This window comes from Melanerpes formicivorus, unplaced genomic scaffold, assembly GCF_026170545.1.
Source record: "Melanerpes formicivorus ecotype bairdi unplaced genomic scaffold, bMelFor1.0.p_v2 SCAF_5, whole genome shotgun sequence".
Taxonomy (NCBI): Eukaryota; Metazoa; Chordata; class Aves; order Piciformes; family Picidae; genus Melanerpes; species Melanerpes formicivorus.
This window is the reverse complement of record NW_027142357.1, coordinates 4,223,028-4,243,271: the sequence shown is the minus strand read 5'-3', so window position 1 is coordinate 4,243,271 and position 20,244 is coordinate 4,223,028. Positions and strand designations below refer to the sequence as shown.

Here is a 20,244-nt window from a genome sequence, read left to right as displayed (position 1 = left end):
GGGACTCCACTGAGTCAGTGCCACTGAATTCAGTGGCCTTCTGATAGTACCTGATTGGAATTCAGATCTATTGAAACTTCAGCTTCTAGCTTTCAGGATCAAAGATCAAGATACCGGTGTAGGTGTCAGATACTTGTATGAAGGCTTCTTTGCACTTCAATACTCCCCACTTCAGCCTATCTCCTTTTCAGGCTTGTTCCCTAGCACCAATCCCCTCCTCCTCCTCCCCTTTGCAAAAGAATTTATTTATAGATACACCAGTGACTCATTTTTCTGCAAGCACACCTACCCAATTTCTTTCCTTGTTCCTCTTCCTTCGGCTTGATTTCTGGCAGTGCCTCCTCCACCTTCACCCTCATTGATATGCCAAGATAAGCAGCTGCTGGGTACACTAGACTAGTTAAGTGTTGTTTTCAGATATTCCCCATTTCAATGCTCCCTTTGACCAGCAAGAGCTTGCCATTTCCCCTATGGAGCCCTCTGTTAGACTGCACACACCATCTAACCTGCTCTGAGCAAAGACTTAAATGTCAGAATGGGAAACTCAAAAGGAGGAAAGGTCCAGTTGAAAGGTCAAGCTGTCAAGAGCATATTACAAGAAATACAGGGTCTGGTTAATAGCTGGTGTCCATCTGAGACCTACAGAGTAGTGTGATTAGAGCTAGATTCTCCATATGCTGAAAGGCAGCTCCTTGTTAGAGACCTCTACCAGAATGGAACAGGTTGCCCAGGAAGGTCATGGATGCCCCCTTCCTGAAGGTGTTTAAGGCCAGGATGGATGAAGCCTTGAACAGCCTGCTCTAGTGGAAGGTATCCCTGCCCATGGCAAGGCATTTGGAACTAGATGATCTTCAAGGTCCCTTCCCACCTAACTCATTCTATGAATCTGAATGAACCTATGAAATGTTGGCAGTTTGAGCCAGCATTAGTTCTGTTTACACCAGCTTCTCTCTCAAGTGGTCAAGAGAGTGCCAGAGCCAGTGCTTTTAAGGTACATTTGCACAGCCTCCTGTTTGTGTAGCTTGCATGTTTTCTAGCTTAACTAGACAAAATGGGTCGCTGCTGTATCAGCTGGTGTCTGGAGAGGGATGAAGAGTAATTGGGAGCCAGAAAAAAATATTAATGTTGATGGCTGGAAACCTGCCATTTCAGCCTGTCTGTAAGGCCTCTCTCCACTGTCTGTGATGAAAATAATGTAAAGAGGTAAATCTTACCATCTGCTGCTTTTCAGTAGTGGTACAAATGGCCTAATTAACAGGAAATGTCTATTGTCCTGTGAATAATACAGAGCTTTTAGCTGGCTTCACTGGGGAAGAAGAGTCTTGTTTAGAATTGGAAAACAAAGACCAGCAGCAACAAGACTTAGCCTCTTACCCCCATAACCCTGAAAGCTTTAAAACTCAATTCTGTTTTCTTAACTGTTTCTGTTTTGTGTGTCTTTCTCCTCACCTCCCCCTGCTGTTTACTGGCATGCTGTTAGTTGAAGGATAGTCATGAGAGTCAGATTTGTTTGTGTGCCTTAAACAGATCCTGTCTGTTGCATAACATTTATAGCCTGTAGCTCTGTTAAAGGAAGGCAAGACCTCCAGGCGTCTTGTCAGCAGAGCAGTGTAGGGCTAAATCACCACAGTATCTGTTCTTCTTAGACAAGAAGCCTGGACAAATACATTTCTATCTTTGCTGGCTTTTCATATTTTTAGAATAGAATAGAATAAACCAGGTTGGAAAAGACCTCTGAGACCATCAAGTCCAACCTATCACCCAACACCATCTAATCAACTAAACCATGGCACCAAGTGCCTCATCCAGTCTCTTCCTAAGCACCTCCAGTCACGGTGACTCCACCACCTCCTTAGGCAGCACATTCCAATGGCCAATCTCTCTTTTTGTGAAGAACTTCTTCCTAACATCCAGCCTAAACTTCCCCTGGCACATCTTGAGACTGTGTCCTCTTGTTCTGCTGCTGGTTGCCTGGGAGAAAAGACCAACTCCCACCTGACTGCAACCTCCCTTCAGGTAGCTGTAGACAGCAATAAGGTCTCCCGTGAGCCTTCTCTTCTCCAGGATAACCAATCCCAGCTGCCTCATCCTCTCCTCACAGGGCTTGTACTCCAAACCCCTCCCCAGCTTTGTTGCCCTTCTCTGGACACATTCCAGCAGCTCAACATCCTTCCTAAACAGAGGGGCCCAGAACTAGACACAGTGCTCAAGGTGTGACCTAAACAGTGCTGAGTCCAGGGGCAGAGTGTCCTCCCTGCTCCTGCTGGCCACACTATTCCTGATGCAGGCCAGGATGCCATTGGCCTTCTTGGCTGCCTGGGCACACTGCTGGCTCATGTTCAGCCTACTGTCAACCAGTACCCCTAGGTCCCTTTCTGCCTGGCTGCTCTCCAGCCACTCTGCACAGTTTTCTTCTCTGTATTGTCTAGGCTTTGCAGGTGGTCATAAAGCAACTTGAAGTTTGTGGCCAATCTGACAGACTCACAGGATGTTAGGAGTTAGAAGGGACCTCAAAAGATCATCCAGTCCAAGCCCCCTGCCAGAGCAGGATCACCTAGAGCAAGTCACACAGAAACACATCCAGGAAGGTTTTGAAAGTCTCCAGAGAAAGAGACTCCACAACCTCTCTGGGCAGCCTGCTCCAGGGCTCTGTTACCCTTACAGTGAAAAAGTTTTTCCTTATGTTCTTGTGGAACCTCCTCTGCTCCAGCTTGCACCCATTGGCCCTTGTCCTATCACTGGACATCACTGAGCAGAGTCTGGCTCCATCCTCCGGACACTCACCCTTCACATCTTCATAAATATGAATGAGGTCAGCCCTCAGTCTTTTCTTCTCCAACCTAAATAGCCCCAGCTCCCTCAGCCTTTCTTCACAAGGGAGATGTTCCACTGCCTTCATCACCTTTGTGGCTCAGTACTGGACTGTTTTAAGCAGTTCCTCTGAGGCCATTCTTGAACTGAGTGGCCTAGAACTGGACACAATATTCCAGATGTGGTCTCACCAGGGCAGAGTAGAGGGGCAGGAGAACTTCTCTTGACCTACTAACCACAGCCCTTCTAATCCACCCCAGGATGCCATTGGCCTTCTTGGCCACAGGAGCACACTGCTGCCTCATGGTCCATCAGGACCCCCAGGTCCCTTTCCCCTATGCTGCTCACCAACACGTCACTCCCCAGCCTATAGTGGTCCATGGAGCTGTTCTTTCCCAGATGCAGGACTTGTTCTGGTTGGATTTCATTCAGTTTCTCCCTGCCTAACTCTCCAGCCTGCCCAGGTCTAGCTGAATGGCAGCACAGGCTTCAGGTGTGTCTGCCACTCCTCCCAGTTTTGTATCATCAGCAAACTTGTGACAGTGTCCTCTGTGCCCTCATGCAGGTCACTGATGAATACATTGACTAGTAGTGGTCCCAGTACTGACCCCTGAGGGACTCCACTAGACACAGGCCTCCAACTGGACTCTATCCCATTGACCACAACTCTCCCATTGTTACTGCCTTACTGCTCTGACTGCGGTACCAAATACAACCAAAATGCTGCACAGTTCTAATATCAGCTACAGTATCAGTAACATGCAAGAGCAGTTCAGAGTACCTAGAGATGACATTAAACCCAGAAAGGATTATAATTGCTTGTAACAATTGCTGTCACCACTTTAGAGAAGCTCTTTAGAAATGGCTTTCAAGCTGCCTTAGATTCTCTGGCTAGTAGTAATTTGATCACAGATGATGTGACCTTAGTAGTTGTATGCTTTCCACAAGTAATGGCACACATCCCAGGGATCTTGCTGAGAAAAGTTTATGCAAGGAAGTTCATTTGGTGTGACAGTGTGGTGGGAGGGAGCAGGAGGAGTAGGTATCACATCAGTGAGCTCAGGGAGAAGAGTGCCATCGTTTACATCACAGAGCTTAACAGGCTTGCAAATGTGTCTGAATTGAAGAGAATAAAAATAATTGTTAATGTCTTCCTCCCCAGACTCTTAACAAGATGTCACCTACATCCTTAAAACTGACTCTCAGACAACTCAGAGAAGGAGCTTCCATGAGCTTACAAGAGGTACTCAGGATGGAATACAGACTGAGTCAAGCATGCATGGTAAGCAAGCAGCTGAGTCCTTTGCCTCTCTCCAGCCACGGAGTGGTAGCCAGTTTGTCAGAGAGTAAAGCTGACACAGATTACATCAAGGGTTCACAATTTAGAGGTTTTAACTTTCAGTATCTTTGTGTGTTTGTTAGGCCATTGCTTTCCTTTTTCCAGTCCTAGTTCCTGAGGGAGACAGCATTAATGATGGTCAGATCGGAATGGCAGAGGGCTTTTAAGACAGCTATGATAATGTTACAACACAAAGTTTTGTATTTGGACCATAACTTTACAACTCTGGTGTTCTCAAACACATCTCCTATTTAAATTACTTTGTCCTCAGTGTCTCAGCTCCCATCAGCAGGATGGAAATGGTTGTATATGTATATGTCTGGAGCAGGTCCAGAGGAGGACCACAAAGATAATCAGAGGGCTAGAGCACCTCTTCTGCAAAGACAGACTGAAAGAATTGGGGCTGTTCAGCCTGGAGAAGAGAAGGCTCAGGGGAGATCTTGTAGCTACGTTTCATTACCTGAAGGGGACCTACAGGAGGGCTGTGGAGGGACTGTTTAGAAGGGCTTGTGGTGTCAGGATGAAGGGCAATGATTTGAAACTGGAGCAGGGCAGATTTAGGCTGGACATAAGGAGCAAGTTCTTTACAATGAGAGTAGTGAAATACCAGAACTGGCTGCCCTGGGATGTGGTTGAGGAGACTCCCTGGAGACATTCAAGATCAGACTTGATGTGACCCTGGGCAGCCTGCTCTAGTTGGAGGTGCCCCTGTAACTGCATGGGGGTTGGACAAGAGGACCTTTGAGTGTCTTTTCCAACCCAGTGCAACCTGTGAACCTGTATATCACTGCCTTTCAGTAATGCTGTGAGACATTTATTAAAGAGGTTTATAAAGATTTTTACAATTATTAAGGGGATTTTATAAAGAGATTTTGATACTATTTGTAGTAAGGACTGAGTACTTAGGTAACAACCATATGAGGAAATGACCCTTCCAGCAGCACAGAGTTGCTAACTGAATGAGCTGAATTAATTTCTTCAAAGCTTCCTCGTTAGTTTTGTCACATTTTAAAGTAAGATTTTTATGGACCTGATTAAATTAATGATGATAGTTCAAGTAAATGCTTAAAAAAAAAACCAAACAAAAAAGAAGAGTGAAAATACATCTAATTCTGGTATCTTGCAGTGCCAGGTGGGATCCTTGCCCTATTTCTCCCCAAACAAGTATTGCTGTTCAGTTGCTAGTGAAGCATCCTTAGGGATTTAAATGTTCCATTTAACTTTATCAAAAATTAATTGGATGTTTCTAGGATTGCATTTAACTGCTGAGCATTCCAGGCAAGCAGAATACATCCCAGTTTCTAAAGACTGGCCTTTCTCTGAAGAATTTCTGGTTCTGCATGGAATCATAGAATCATCAGGGTTGGAAGTGGCCTCAAGGATCATCCAGTTGCAATCCCCTGCCATGGGATGGGACCCTTCACACTAGATCAGGTTGCTCAGAGCTGCATCCAGCCTGGCCTTAAAAACTTCCAGGAATGGGGCTTCTACCACTTCCCTGGGCAACCTGTTCCAGTGTCTCACCACCCTCATGGTCATCCCCATCATGCAAAACCCCTTAGGAGAATGTGGGAGATCCCCAGTGCAAGTCCTCTTTCTGTGTTGTAAAAGTTGTCTGATAACTACAGTTCAGCTGACTGGTTTAAGACTTTTGGCTGCATTTAAGCAAAAGCATCTAAAGCTCTTTAATAAGTTAGACTAGATGAGAAGAACAGTGCAAGTGGATTTCAGCAAGGCCTTTGACACCCTCCCCCATAGCAAACTCCTGGCCAAGCTGGTGTTCCCTGGCCTGGACAGGTGCACTCTGCACTGGGTTAGGAACTGGCTGGAGAGCTGTGCCCAAAGAGTGGTGGTGAATGGTGCCACATCCAGCTGGTGGCCAGTCACTAGTGGTGTGCCCCAGGGATCAGTGCTGGGCCCCATGCTCTTTAACATCTTTATTGATGACCTGGATAAGGGTATTGAGTCCATCATCAGTAAGATTGCAGATGACACCAAGTTGGGGGCAGGTGTTGATCTGTTAGAGGGCAGGAAAGCTCTGCAGAGGGACCTTGACAGGCTGGACAGATGAGCAGAGTCCAATGGCATGAGATTTAACACATCTAAGTGCCGGGTTCTACACATTGGCCACAACAACCCCATGCAGAGCTACAGGCTGGGGACAGAATGGCTAGAAAGCAGCCAGGCAGAAAGGGACCTGGGGGTACTGGTTGCTAGTAGACTGAACATGAGCCAGTAGTGTGGCTAGGTGGCCAAGAAGTCATTGTGTCCCTGTACTCAGCACTGGTTAGGCCACACCTTGAGTACTGTGTCCAGTTCTGGGCCCCTCAGTTCAAGAGAGATGTTGAGTTGCCTGAACACGTTCAGAGAAGGGCAACAAAGCTTGTGAGGGGTCTGGAGCCCTGTGAGGAGAGGCTGAGGGAGCTGGGATTGTTTAGCCGGGAGAAGAGGAGGCTCAGGGGAGACCTTATTGCTCTCTACAGCTACCTGAAGGGAGGTTGTAGCCAGGTGGGGGTTGCCTGGGAGAAGACCCAGGCAGCCAGTGGCAGAATGAGAGGACACAGTCTCAAGCTGCACCAGGGGATGTTTAGGCTGGATGTGAGGATGAAATTCTTCACAGAAAGAGTGATTGGCCATTGGAATGGGCAGCCCAGGGAACTGGTGGAGTCACCATCCCTGGAAGTGTTTAAAATCAGACTGGATGGGGCATTTGGTGCCATGGTTTAGTTGATTAGATGGGGTTGGTTGATAGGTTGGACTTGATCTCGAAGGTCTTTTCCAACCTGGTCTCAAAGAGAAGGCCTTGGGGATGTCAGTTGATGAAAAACCTCAAAGTGAGATGGCAATGGCTGCTGGCAGCCCAAAGGCCAGCCATGTGCAGGGCTGAATTCAAAGCAGTGAGCAGCAGGAGGTGATTATCCCCCTGGGAGGTGTTCAAGGCCAGGCTGAATGAGGCCTTGAGCAACCTGCTCTAGTGGAAGATGTCCCTGGCCATGGCAGGGAGGTTGGAACTAGATGATCTTTAAGATCCATTCCAACCTGTTCTGTGAATTCTATGAACACCTGCAGGCTGAGCCAGGGGAGGTTTAGGTTGGATGTTAGGAAGAAGTTCTATAGAGAGAGAGTGATTGCCCATTGGAATGGGCTGCCCAAGGAGGTGGTGGAGTCGCCATCATTGGTGGTTTTCAGGAGGAGACTTGCTGGGGTGCTTGGTGCCATGGGTTAGTTGTTTAGGTGGGTTGGATCGGTTGATGGGTTGGACGCAATGATCTTGAAGGTCTCTTCCAACCTGGTTTATTCTGTGTAATTCATTTTGAGCAGAAGTGGGATAGGGAACGATGGGATAAACAGAAGCTTACATGTTAATAGTTTGGGTTTTTTTATCTTCCAGAGAGGCACTGACTTCTATGAAGGGGTTCGAGCAGGTAAGCATGCGCACCAGAAACATTTCTCAATCCTATGCAAACTCTGTTGTGTTGCTTCTCTGCAGGTTAATAAAAGCCCAGGGAACACTTCCCAGGTTGCCACAGCTTTTGCTTTTTGGGCTCCTGTATGGCCAGAATTCATTATTTCTTCCCAAGTCCAGCAGCCATGTTGTCGCTTTGTGCGAACTGTCTCCAGATATTATTCTATCTAAGTGATAACCCAGCACCATCAGGAGGTTTCACCACTTCCTTGGGAAAGTTCAACATCTATTTAATACTGACAGTAACAAGTAGCTGTGTGTATCACTTGTGTGTCCAGATTTAGTGTTGACAGTTGCTGCCCAGGATGATTTTAAGACTCAAAGTCCCCAACAACTGCTGGTGAGGGTGTCAGGTAGTGACAGGACTAAGGGGAATGGAGCAAAAATAGAAATGGGGAGATTGGATGTTAGGGAAGAAATTCTTCACCATGGGGGCTGTTCAGTCTGGAGAAGAGAAGGCTCCAAGGAGACCTTATTGTGGCCTTCCAATATCTGAAGAAGGCTATAAGAAAGCTGGTGTGGGTGTTGGGTAGCGATAGGACTAGGGGGAATGGATCCAAGCTAGAGGAAGGAAGATTTAGATTAGATGTTAAGAAGCTCTTCACCATGAAGGTGATGACACTGGAACAGGTTGCCCAGGGAGGTGGTAGAAGCCCCACCCCTGGAGGTTTTTAAGGCCAGGCTGGATGTGGCTGTGAGCAAGGGGGGTTGGAACTGGGTGATCCTTGATTCTGTGATTCTAACTCTTTGTGTAGAAAATTGTTAAAACAGAGAGACTGCTTTCACCCGTGCCCAAAATATCTCTATATAGAGGTATCTTATGTTTAAAAGCTCTACATGTAAACTTAAAATATGCAGCATTTTAAGGCATTGGTCAAGGGCAGTGATAGGAGTAGAGCAGCAACTCAGCAAAGTTCACCTAGGGGACAGACTTAGATTCTGTCCTTGATTCTACTGCTGATTCACTACGCAGTTTGTCACCCCCAATGTCACATCTGTTAGAAATTGTAGTAGTTATTTATGTCCTATTCAGCACAAAATGAAGCAGAGCAGAGGCATTTCCTTTTCCAAGGAGCTTACAGTACGAGACATTTGGATGAATAACACTTTGGGGTTGAAGGAACCTGGCTGTTAATTCACGCACTTCCATACTGGAGTACATCTTAGCACCTCCTCCTCATTTTTTCTGTCTGTCTTTTTAAAGTAGTTTAAAATCCACTTGAGTAGTGGATATTAATGTGAGTGTTCGCTCTCAGTAATCCTTTATTAAAGGTAGCCTGGGGTGAGAGATGCAAAATTTGTACAGCATGGAAAAAGTTTCACCTTTTAATTAATTAATCTTTTGCACTTATTAGCAGAAACTCCTCTGAGGAATTTACCACACATACATCCTTTTCGTGGTGTTGGAAATGGGGACAAAGATATCTTGAACAGAATATTCCTAGGATATATTCCAAATCACTACCTAAGCTGCCAAAATGTTACTCAGGAAAACTCAAAGCCTGAGAGTCAGATGAGCGCCAAGCATTCTCACTTGTAATGACCTCACAAGGTCGTTAAACCATCTGGGGATACAGTAGAGAACAAAAGCAAAAATCCCCTGTCACTATGGCCAGTAAGTGACACAAACTGCTTGTAAAGAAGGCAGCTGCCGGAACAGCCATGCAGTAACTCTTACTGCATAAGAAACGTGGTCATTTTTGAAGCCAGTGCTAAAAACACACCCAGGTAGACTACACCACTCTCAGAAGCCTGAAGGGACAAAAATCTGTTCAATTAGCCTCCTAACTATTTGTGTACTTCAAATGGAATTCTACATACTGCTGACACTGCAAAGATCTTATTTCTATCTGGCTTCTGCCCTCTCCCCTGCAGTGCTGGCAGATGTGAGCCTTAGCCTGGGCATACAAACCCCCTGCAGTCAGTGACTGGGTAGAGAGGTTTCATTCCAGCTAAGAATTTCAGGTGCTTAGAAATGTCTGTGGTTTTGACTGTGCTGAATGCAGCCGAGCAGTACAACACTAACTGAAGTCCAGTAAAGTCACTGCTGCTGAGCAGAGGGGTTTGGAGTTGTCAATATTTTTCTTAGAACTCTTAACACAATGTCTACATCCAGTTACTTTTATCTTAATGAACTACTCAGCTTACCTTAGAAGTCTTCAGAATTTCTGTTCTTCTAGTGACTGATATCTCAAGCTGGAGAAACACGAAAGAAAAAGAAACTATTGCAGAAAGGGACTGTTTGCATGATACTGTGAGAAAACAAATATTTTAATCCATGTAAGATTTCAAAGAATCTTAGAATCATCTGGGTTGAAAAGGACCTCCAAAGGTCATCCAGTCCAACCCCCTCTGCAGTCAGCAGGGACATACTCAACTAGATCAGGTCACCCAGAGCCCCATCAAGCCTCCCCTTGAATATCTCCAGGGATGTGGCCTCAGCCACCTGCCTGGGCAGCTTGAGTGCTCAACCAGCCTCATGCTGAAGAACTTCTTCCTAACATCCAATCTAAATCTGCTCTTCCATAATTTCAAACCATTGCCCCTTGTCCTATCACTGCAGGCCTTTGGAAACAGTCCCTCTGCATCCTTCTTGCAGGCCCCCTTCAGGTACCAGAAGGCTGCTATTAGGTCTCACTAGAGGCTTCTCTTCTCCAGGCTGAACAACCCCAGCTCCCTCAGCCTGTCCTTGTAGCAGAGATTCTCCAGTCCTCTAATCATCTTCATGGCCCTCCTCTGGTCCACATTCTTCCTGTGTTGAGGGCTCCAAAGCTGGAGAGGCCATTTCACTGGAGAGGCAGCTTTGAGCATTCTGCTTATTCACCAGAATAAAGCCAGTCACAGAACCGAACGGTCGCAGAACCAAACAGAAGGATTACCTTGCTTACACAATGCTGTATTGTGAAGCATGTTCAGCAATTACTTCTCTGTTTCAGAGTTGAAGCTGCAGCATTATACACATGGACTTTTGTTTTTTTAACCCCCTCACTAATTGAAAGCATCTGTAATCAGTGCTGGCTTTTTTTGGGTAACAGTTAAGATCGTTTGGGCCAGATGGTGAACTTCAACTGAAGTTGAGTAAGTGCTACTCCAGTGGAAGAAATTGGGGACAATGATGTATTTTAACTCAAACCAATCAATGGATTCATCTCACAATGTTTTAAATTAACCTGGATCGTAGCTTTCCTACTAAAATCACTTCTACAGCACATTTCTTATAAAGAATTGCTCCTGTGGGTTCTGCTCTCTGTGGAATTGCAGCTTCTGTCTATATACATTCATAGAATGCTTTAGGTTGGAAGCGACCTTAAAAATCATCTAGTTCTAACCCCCCTGCCATGGGCAGGGACACCTTCCACTAGACCAGGTTGCTCAAGGCCTCATCCAGCCTGGCCTTGAGCACCTCCAAGAAGGGAACATTCATGGCCTCCCTGGGCAACCTGCTCCATGTTACAATGAGTTTCTTTTCAACATGAGTGTTTCTGTGTGTGGAAGGTGTCCTCAGCCCTGTATTTGCAGGTAAGTGGGTGCAGGGCTCTGGTTCTCTTTTCTCTTTGGAGATGCTAGCTACAGTTGTGATTCAGCTACAGAAGCATTAAAAAGTGCAGCTGTTGCTTGGACAGTATTTATTTTCTAGACACTTTCCAAGTGTTGGCTATAGAGGTAAAAGCTAAGCTTTCAAGTCCCGTTTTTTGCCACAGGCTGCCATAAGGCCTGTCTTTTGGCAAGACACTACCTAGGTGGGTATTCTCTCCACTGAACTTTAGATCCAACTCCTTTGCTCATTTCTCACCCTGGATGACTCAAGTTTAGTCACCAAGTCTGTTCAGAAGGACATAAGAACTTACCAGATAAGCAGCTGTTACTCTTCAAAGTGGCTGCTTGCTGTGAGGATCTTCTGTTCACAAACCATTCAAACCATCTTGTTAGGAAGAAAACACAAACAACAGAAGTCTCTTCTCAGCAGAGATACTTCCTGCCTGTCCTCCCTTTTATGCTGTGGGCTGTGCTGGTCAGGAGGTCTCTGAGGACACAGGTGCATCTCCATATCGGTTGCTGATAACACAGATGTGAGGAGATGTGTGGGGGAGGGCTGTTGGGCAGTGCAACAGGGAGAGCACCAGTTCCTGCAGCTGCCCTTTTCTAAATGATAGCAATCTCATGAGCAGCAGCTTCGTGGGCTTTCTTGGAGCCAGGAAGGTGCTCAGGGCACTCTGGAATTGCACTCGCTGTGGTCATTTTTACACACAAATAACCTTTCTCCTGTCTTACTACAGTTTGCTAGTGCAGCTGTCCTTGCTGACATGTTTTCAGCATTCCTGTCATGCAAGGAATGAGTTTGGAGATTTTTTTCCTCGTTGTACTTTGACATGTGATTCATTCATTGATGAGTTTTACCTTCAGGGAGTGTTTCACAGGGTACAGCATAAAGTGTACATGTTAAGATTATACAAACCTTCACAGGTAAAGTATTCTTGGGTTCCACAGGATCATAGGATGTTAGGGGTTGGAAGGGACCTCAGGAAATCATCGAGTCCAACCCCCCCTGCAGGGCAGGACCATAGAATCTAGCACAGGTTGCACAGGAATGCATCCAGATGGGTCTTGAAAGTCTCCAGAGAAGGAAACTCCACAACCTCTCTGGGGAGCCTGTTCAGTGCTCTGTGACTCTTACAGTGAAGAAGTTCCTCCTCACTGTTGAGGTGGAACCTCCTGTACTGTAGTTTATATCCATTACCACTTGTCCTGTCACAGGGTGTAAGTGAGCAGAGCCTGTCCCCTCCCTCCTGACACCCAGCACTCAGATATTTATGAACATTTATTAAATCCCCTCTGAGTCTTCTCTCCAGACCAAACAGGCCCAGGGCTCTCAGCCCCTCGTCATAATGCAATGCTTCAGTCCCTTAATCATCTTTGTAGCCCTCCCTTGGAGTCTCTCAAGTAGATCCCTGTCCCTCTTGAACTGGGGAGCCCACAAAGAGACTCTACTTTGCTCTTTGGTTATTAGTTATTTCATTATTGGTTTATACAAAGTGTTCAGATTAGCTTTAGATGTTTAACACCAGGTGTTAAATATCCAAAGCTAATTCTGGAAAGAATCAGAGGGGTTTGCACAGAGATGTGAAGGCCCTTGTCCAGAAGGAGCATTGTGCATTTTCCCAGGTTCACATGGAAAGCAGGAGCCAAGCAAGAGGAGCAGGTCTAACAGCACTCATTTCAGGTCTGTTCCTTCAGAGCTTGGACTACTTCAGAGTCAGCCAACTCGCAGATCCATCTCTAGACAGGTCACAACTCAAGGGTTTTCATTAGAGTAGAAGTATATGTTACCAAAACTCTTGTCTTCTGCAGAGCATATTGATTTTTGTCCCCCTCCCTGTATTCACTTGAATTGCCTATCTTGATGCAATCCAAAGTCACCTTTGTGTTTCCAAGTAACTTTTGTCTTATGCACCACCTGACAGTGCTGATTGACAGAGACCAGGCCCCCAGATGGAAGCCAGCTGCTCTAGAAGAAGTCAGTGATGAATTTGTGGACAATTGTTTTAAGCCATTGGGAAACAACGATCTCAAGTTGTAAAGACCAAGCCTGTTGACATCTTGTACATCTACTTAATTCTGTGGTATCAGCATTAACAGCAGTGTGTGATAAGGCTTGACAAGATGCTTTTAGCTAGCCTGGGATTCCTTTGTGCAGTCAGCAGCGTTCGCTTTCGTTACACTGCCATTATGGCACAATACTCATATCTCTGGTTAATAAGGGGAAGAAATTGCTTCAAGGCAATTTGTAATTTTTTTACTGCTCCACATAATGATTAACATTTAATTATTTGCATCAATTATTAGTTTAGAAAAGACCACTTGGGGGGAGAGAGTATTGTTAAGGGCTGACCTAAGCAAGAAGTCAGGAGACCTTTGTGTTCTCGGCTCTGTCACCGAGCTGGTGAATTGTGCCTCAGACTCTTCCCTACATAATGAAAATGAAAATATCCTTACAACTCTAAAACAGTCAGAGCTGCAAAGGGAAATGCAAGATATGCTAACGCCACGGTGTTAATAGTCTTGTAAAGAAAAGATCAGACACATTGTTAGTCTGAGAGCAAGAATTTTTTCCTGTTGATTTAACATTTTGTCAGCATTAGTCTTGCCATGTGATGTAGACATTGTTTCAAATGTCATCACCTTGCCAGAGCCTAGAGCACTCTCCTGCTTGATTGCAAAACCATTTATATTTTTTTCAGTGCCATTAAGTTTGATTGAACTACATCATTAGGTTTTCAGGATTTCAAATACCACCTGATTTTTCCTGGTCTTACAGTGAGGGAGGGGTAACTGCCTCAGACCTTCCTCTGAATGCTGTCTGACATATTTCCTGGTGATGTTAGTAATTCTCTAATGATTTTACTGGCCCTGACTTTGCAAGTGGCTGGAGTTGAGCCATACCAACTAATCTGTGTTCTTGTTTTCACATGCCTATGAGCATTGCATCTGCTGGATGGAAAAGTCTGTGAAAAGAAAAGGGGGCACTGAAGATAAAATATAGGGGAAACCATGAGACATCTGCTGCTACCTGGATGATAGAGGTCTTTAATACAATGTACCTTAACATGTATTTCTTGGGATCAAAGTTTAAATATACATTAATAACCTCTCACTGTATGTGTATTAAGGGTTGCTGGCTTCTCAGACTGAAAATATTTGAATCCCAGCATGGTGGTGGGGTGGAAGGGACCGCTGGGGATTGTACAGTCCAACCCACCTGCTAAAGCAGGGTCACCCAGAGAAGGTTGCCCAGGATCACAATGTTCAGGCAGGTTGACTCAGTGTGAAGAATTTTTTCCCTCTTGTTTAGGTGGAACTTCTTGTGCTCTAGTTCATGCCCAGTGCTCCTTGTCCTATTACTGGGCACCACTGAAAAAAAATGGCCCCTTTCTCTTGCCCCTTGCTCTTTAGGTATTGATAAGTGCTGAGAAAATCCCGTCTCAGGCTGCTCTTCTCCAGGCTAAACAGCCCCAGGTCTCTCAGCCTTTCCTGCCAGGTGAGATACTCCAGGCTTCTCGGCATCTTTGTAGCCTTCACTGGACTGTCTCCAGGAGTTCCGTTTGACTTGAACTGGGGAACACAGAACTGGAACCAGTCCCCCACATGGTGGCCTCACTAAGGCAGAGTAGCGGGGGAGAAGGACCTCCCTTGACCTACTGGTCACTCTTAATGCTCCCAGCTATAGTGACATAACCAGAGCTTTTGGGAGAGTGAAACTACTTTTGTGTATGCAACACAGAGCCGCTAACCTTTGTTCACCATGCATGCCTCTTTATGGTTAATCAAATCAGTGTTGCTTCCTACTTGTTTCTACAGTTGTAGGCAGGTCACAGATACAAATTTTGGCTTCTCTGAGGATGAACCTTTGAGACTAAAGGAAGGAGACTTTTGGTCAGGTAACGTAGTCATTCCATCAGCACTGGGGAATCAAAAAGTCAGAGCTGCAGCAGACCCGTGATGGAGTTTTCAACACTGGGCCATTTTTATTGCCAGCATTAATGGTCTAGACTGTCTCAAGCTCCCTCCTTCCTAGAAGCTGTTGCCTGGAAACCAAAACCAGAAAATTCAAGCATCAAGGTGAGCTGTTAGAGTGACTTTTGAAGACTTAAGAGGTGAACACAATGGAGAGAATCTCAAGAAAAAATGGCACCTTGCTTTGTCAGTAGAATCTTCAAGGTGAAATGGTTAACAATTCAGCTGCAAGTTGATGCTGTGTAACAATTGACAGTGTTGTGTAACAAATGAGAATGGTCCCTGGGTTTGCTTTCAGAAGCAGGTGAGAGCTTTCCTGATTACATGTAGGGTAATTCTGAAAATAGGCCTTGAATTTCTACCTCCTCCTGGCTCTGTAAGAAACTTAGACCTCCACCTCTTACATCCAAAAAATGTTAATGTGTTTTAGATTTTTCACAAATGGGTATTTTGACTTTAGTTAAAAAAAAAGATACAAGGTCATTCCATGATTTTCACCCAAAAGGAGCAATGTTCAGTGTCCATATGTAATGCAAACCACAGCAATCCCCGGGGAGCAGATGTGACATTGCCTTTTCTGATTGAAAAGAACAACATTTTAGCAAGAGGATACTGCTGAATCAATAAGCTTTGACTTGCCTTTTCAGCTGCTTCCAGAATTTACTTGAGCAGGAATTATCCCAAACTCCTGGTAACAAGATCCTGTCCAGCCTGGGCATTGGTATTTTTAACCCAATAAAAGTCATACGACCAGGTGGTAAGTTTAGCTTTATTTGGTCCACAAGAAAATAGTTTCCACCAAAAAAATACTGTAAAAAATATATTGTCATGTGTTTTATTTGGGAATACTGATGGTGTCTTACTCCAGAAGTCTTAATGGTACAAAGTTGTGCTGCAGTTAACGTGTTTTGAACCATCATTAGAATATCAAATCAGTCACATCATAACCACTTGGACTATATATATGTTTCCTGGAGAAAACAGAAAGCAAATGTGTTTTTTAACTCCTAGATAGAAGTAAATGGTTTTGCTGAGTATGCCAGTCCCATACTGGAGGGTTTTCACTGCACAAAATCGAGGCAAAGAATCAGTGGCAACTTAGCTGGGAAGCCATTGTGAGACAGCTTAAAGTAACCTAATGATAACTAACCAGCTGTCATTTTATGTAGGTGTTTTATTTAGTAAAGAAGTCTTTACTTTGATGATGATTATTAGGTATTAGTATTGTGCCTATTAGTTATGCAGCAGAACTCTGGAAAGAGATTTCCTTCAATCCCTCACCAGCCTGCAGTATTGACCAGATTTCTATATAAGGGTAAGTGCATTATTTATTAAGGACAGCATCTTGTAGAAGAGACAATTTTCCTGGTGAGAAGCTGTCTGCCTGTTGTTTGTAGCTTGTTTGCAAGCTTGTTTGCTTTCCATTTGCTGTGTGCTTTCCCTGAAGTGCCAGTGTCATGGAAAGCAGCATAAAGCAGCTGGAATTGCACTTCAGGCTCTTTTGGAGCTGCTGTCATCTTCAAGCATTCACAAGGGAGGACAAGCTTTGTGGCTGCAGGTCAGCAGCTGGTTGGACATAACAAGCAGCAAGCAATTCAGTCACTGCCATGCTCTGATAGGTGGCTCTGAGCAAGCAGCACAGCCCCCACGCAGCAACTGCACCAGAAGGAAGCTCACTGCATGTTCAGCTACACCCAGGTAACTTTCTCCTTTGATGATTATTTGTCAGTATAAGGTGGTGTGCTCTAACTTCAGCCTATTTCAACTGAATCATTCAGGTTGGAGATCACCAGGTGCAACCATTAACCTGATGCTACCAAATTCACCACTAAACTATATCTATATATGCCACATATTTATATGCAACTACCTGAAGGGAGGTTGTAGCCAGGTGGGGGTTGGTCTCTTCTCCCAGGCAACCAGCACAAGAGGACACAGTCTCAAGTGTAGGGGGAGTTTTAGGCTGGATGTTAGGAAGAAGTTCTTCCCAGAAAGAGTGATTGGCCATTGGAATGGGCTGCCCAGGGAGGTGGTGGAGTCACTGGAGGTGTTTAAGAGGAGGCTGAGGCACTTAGTGCCATGAGGCACTTAGTGCCATGGTTTAGTTGATTAGATGGTGTTGGGTGATAGGTTAGACTTGATGGTCTCAAAAGTCTTTTCCAACCTGATCTGGTCTGGTCTGGTCTATTCTATTCTAAACAACCTTTAAGCACATTCAGGGATGGTTACTCAGCCACAGAATCACAGAACATTGGTGGTTGGAAGGGACCACAAAAGATCATCCAGTCCAACCCCCATGCCAGAGCAGGATCACCTAGGGCAAGTCACATCCAGGATGGAACACATCCAGGAAGGTTTTGGAAGTCTCCAGAGAAGGAGACTCCACAAGCTCTCTGGGCAGCCTGCTCCAGGGCTCTGTTACCCTCACAGTGAAAAAGTTTTTCATTAAGTTAATGGGGAACCTCCTCTTCTCCAGCTTGCACCCATTGCCCCTTGTCCTATCATTGGACATTACTGAGCAGAGCCTGGCTTTATCCTACTGACATTCACCCTTCACATCTTTATAAACATGAATGAGGTTACCCCTCAGTCTTTTCTTCAAGCTAAAGAGCCCCAGCTCCCTCAACCGTTCTTCATGAAGGAGATGTTCCACTCCATGACCTTTGTGGCTCTGTGGTGGACTCTCTCAAGCAGTTCCCTGAGGTCCTTCTTGAACTGAGGGACCCAGAAACGGACACAGTATTTCAGATGTGGCCTCAGCAGGGCAGAGAGAGGGGGAGGAGAACCTCTCTTGACTTACTAATCCACAGCCCTTCTAATCCACCCCAGGATTCCATTGGCCTTTGCCACAAGAGCACATTGCTGGCTCACAGTCATCCTGTCCACCAGGTCCCTTTCCCCTGTGCTACTCTCCAACAGGTGAGTCCCAACCTATAGTGGTTCATGGGATTGTTCTTTCCCAGATGCAAGACTACCCTTGTCCTTGTTGGATTTCATTCAGTTTCTCCCTGCCCAGGCTTCCAGCCTGTTTAGGCCTGGCTGAATGGCAGCACACCTCCCTTGGCAGCCTGTTCCAATGCTTGATCAGTCTTTCAGTGAACAATTTTTTCCTAATGCCCAGCCTAAACCTACCCTGGTGCAGCTTGAGGCTGTTCCTTCTTGTTCTATTTGTACTTATACTAATTACCTGTGAGAAGAGAGCATCACCTACCTCCTTTCATGTAGTTGTAGAGGGCTATAAGGTCTTCCTTCAGCCTTCTCCAAACAGTCCAAGTTTCCTCAGCTGCTCTTCACAAGCCTTATTCTTGAGGCCCTTCACCACCTAGTTGCTCTTCCTTTTATCCTTTTATATTCTAATTTAATATTCTTTTATATTCTAATCCTGCCTTTTGTTGGACTGTGCAATCACAGCCTGCCAATGAAGAAGCTCAAAAAGCACATCTGGGCAATTCTGCCTCCAGAATGTCAAGGCTACCTCCAAAGAAAGGATTTGAGGCACTGCAAAAGCAAGCAACACCCCAGCCCTCATGGCAGTCACCAAGTTACCTGTACAGAGGGCCAAGGCAGATACACCAAAGTACGCTCTTAGAGTGAGTGCAGTTCCCAGTCTGTCAATCTCTGTGGAGTTTGAGTTATGCCGCTGACAGTGTTGACATTCTTCAAGTCTAATGTTGCAGAAAGGCTGGCCTTTATTAGTAATAAAACTTTGGTTTAGCTGGGCTAAGAATATTTTGTAATAGTCTGGTGAAGCAACATCCAACTGATAGGCACTGATCTGATGGGTCTTCTGGGACTGCTTTCAAATTCAGCCTGCTTCATGGCATGGAGGTTTTTTAAATAGAGCAAATGTTGGGTATGTTTTAGAGCTTCAAGTAAGAGTTAGCAGTAGAATTTAAGAGGGCCAGAATACTTTAGTCCCACTTACTTATGGCTTCAAAGGCTGCATTACTTCAGAGAATAAGACATTACATCATAAGCAAATTTTGTTCCCTTTTCCAGCAAAAGCCTGAGGACAGTCTCAATAGCAGGGCCTAGTCTGGTTGCTGTAGTCTTGTGCTGTAAAGAAGCATTTTTCACCCTTTACTCCTGATGCAGCCACTCCCTATCCAGGTGAATTTCAAGAACTAAGTTTGTGTCACAAAGATTGCAGAGCAGCTCAGTTCATAGACAGTCTTAGAGCTGAGAAGAAGGTGGGCTTCTTTCTGCTTAGAATCACAGAATTGTTTTGGTTGGAAAAAACAGGATGAGGGAGCTGGGCTTATTCAGTCTGGAGAAGAGATGGCTCTGAGGAGACCTAATAGCAGCCTTCCAGTACCTGAAGGGGGCCTGCAAGAAGGGACTGTTTACAAAGGCCTGCAGTGCTGGGGGGGGAGGGGCAATGGTCTGAAATTGGAGAAGAGCGGATTTAGATTGGATGAGGAACAAGTTCTGCACCATGAGGGTGATGGAAAACTGCAACAGGTTGCTCAGGGAGGTAGCTGAGGCCCCATGCCTGGAGATCTTTAAGGGCAGGCTCTACAAGGCACTGAGCAACCTGACATAGTGAATGATATCCCTGCTGGCTGCAGAGGGCGTTGGACAGGATGTCGTTTGGAGGTCCCTTCCAGCCCAAACCATTCTATGATTCTATGAATGACCAGAACTCCTGTGCCTCTTTAAAACAGTAACACTTTTGGGCACTATGGAAATATTTTTTCTATAAAATTGAAACATCAAATGGAAAGTTCTTTGATCTGGGAAATCTTTTACACTGGTCATAACAGCAAAGGAAACAACAGCTGCTAACCCCCCCAAGCTTTTAGTAGGCATTCACTTGATAGACAGTGTCAGCAAAACCATAGCTTTAAGATAATTAATCCTTTTGTTGATATCTCAGATGCTGGTTAGGAGCCTGGAGAAGTAGGGTGTAATGTGTGGATGCAAGCTGGAGAAAGTAAAGAATGGAACCCTCTAGCTTTGGGCCTTGAGGCTTTTTCACTAACTCAGGGCACTGCTGAGGCTGTAGATTTCTGTAGCTCATTGCTGCACAATTTTACCAACAGGTAAGCAATGAGCCTGCGGAAGGTAAAGGAAGGCAAACTGTTCCAAGGGGTTTACTGCAGAGCGAAGTAGAGTA

General features: G+C 45.3%; 1 protein-coding gene across 5 annotated transcripts in view; it reads left to right on the top strand.

The window, feature by feature from the left end:
* HIBCH (3-hydroxyisobutyryl-CoA hydrolase) overlaps positions 1 to 15,883 on the top strand; it is a 59,429-nt gene extending 43,546 nt beyond the window's left edge. For 2 of the 5 annotated variants that reach the window (XM_068137910.1, XM_068137911.1), the window contains exons 12-14: positions 3,974 to 4,093; positions 7,542 to 7,575; positions 13,079 to 15,883. In XM_068137910.1, coding sequence (XP_067994011.1) covers positions 3,974 to 4,093; positions 7,542 to 7,575; positions 13,079 to 13,194 — 270 coding nt within the window. In that variant the 3' untranslated portion in view covers positions 13,195 to 15,883. Of the gene's footprint in view, positions 1 to 3,973; positions 4,094 to 7,541; positions 7,576 to 12,779; positions 13,054 to 13,078 lie in introns of those variants that run through there. The other 3 variants (XM_068137908.1, XM_068137909.1, XM_068137912.1) reach the window with 2 other exon arrangements.
* The last annotated feature ends 4,361 nt before the right edge of the window (positions 15,884 to 20,244 follow it).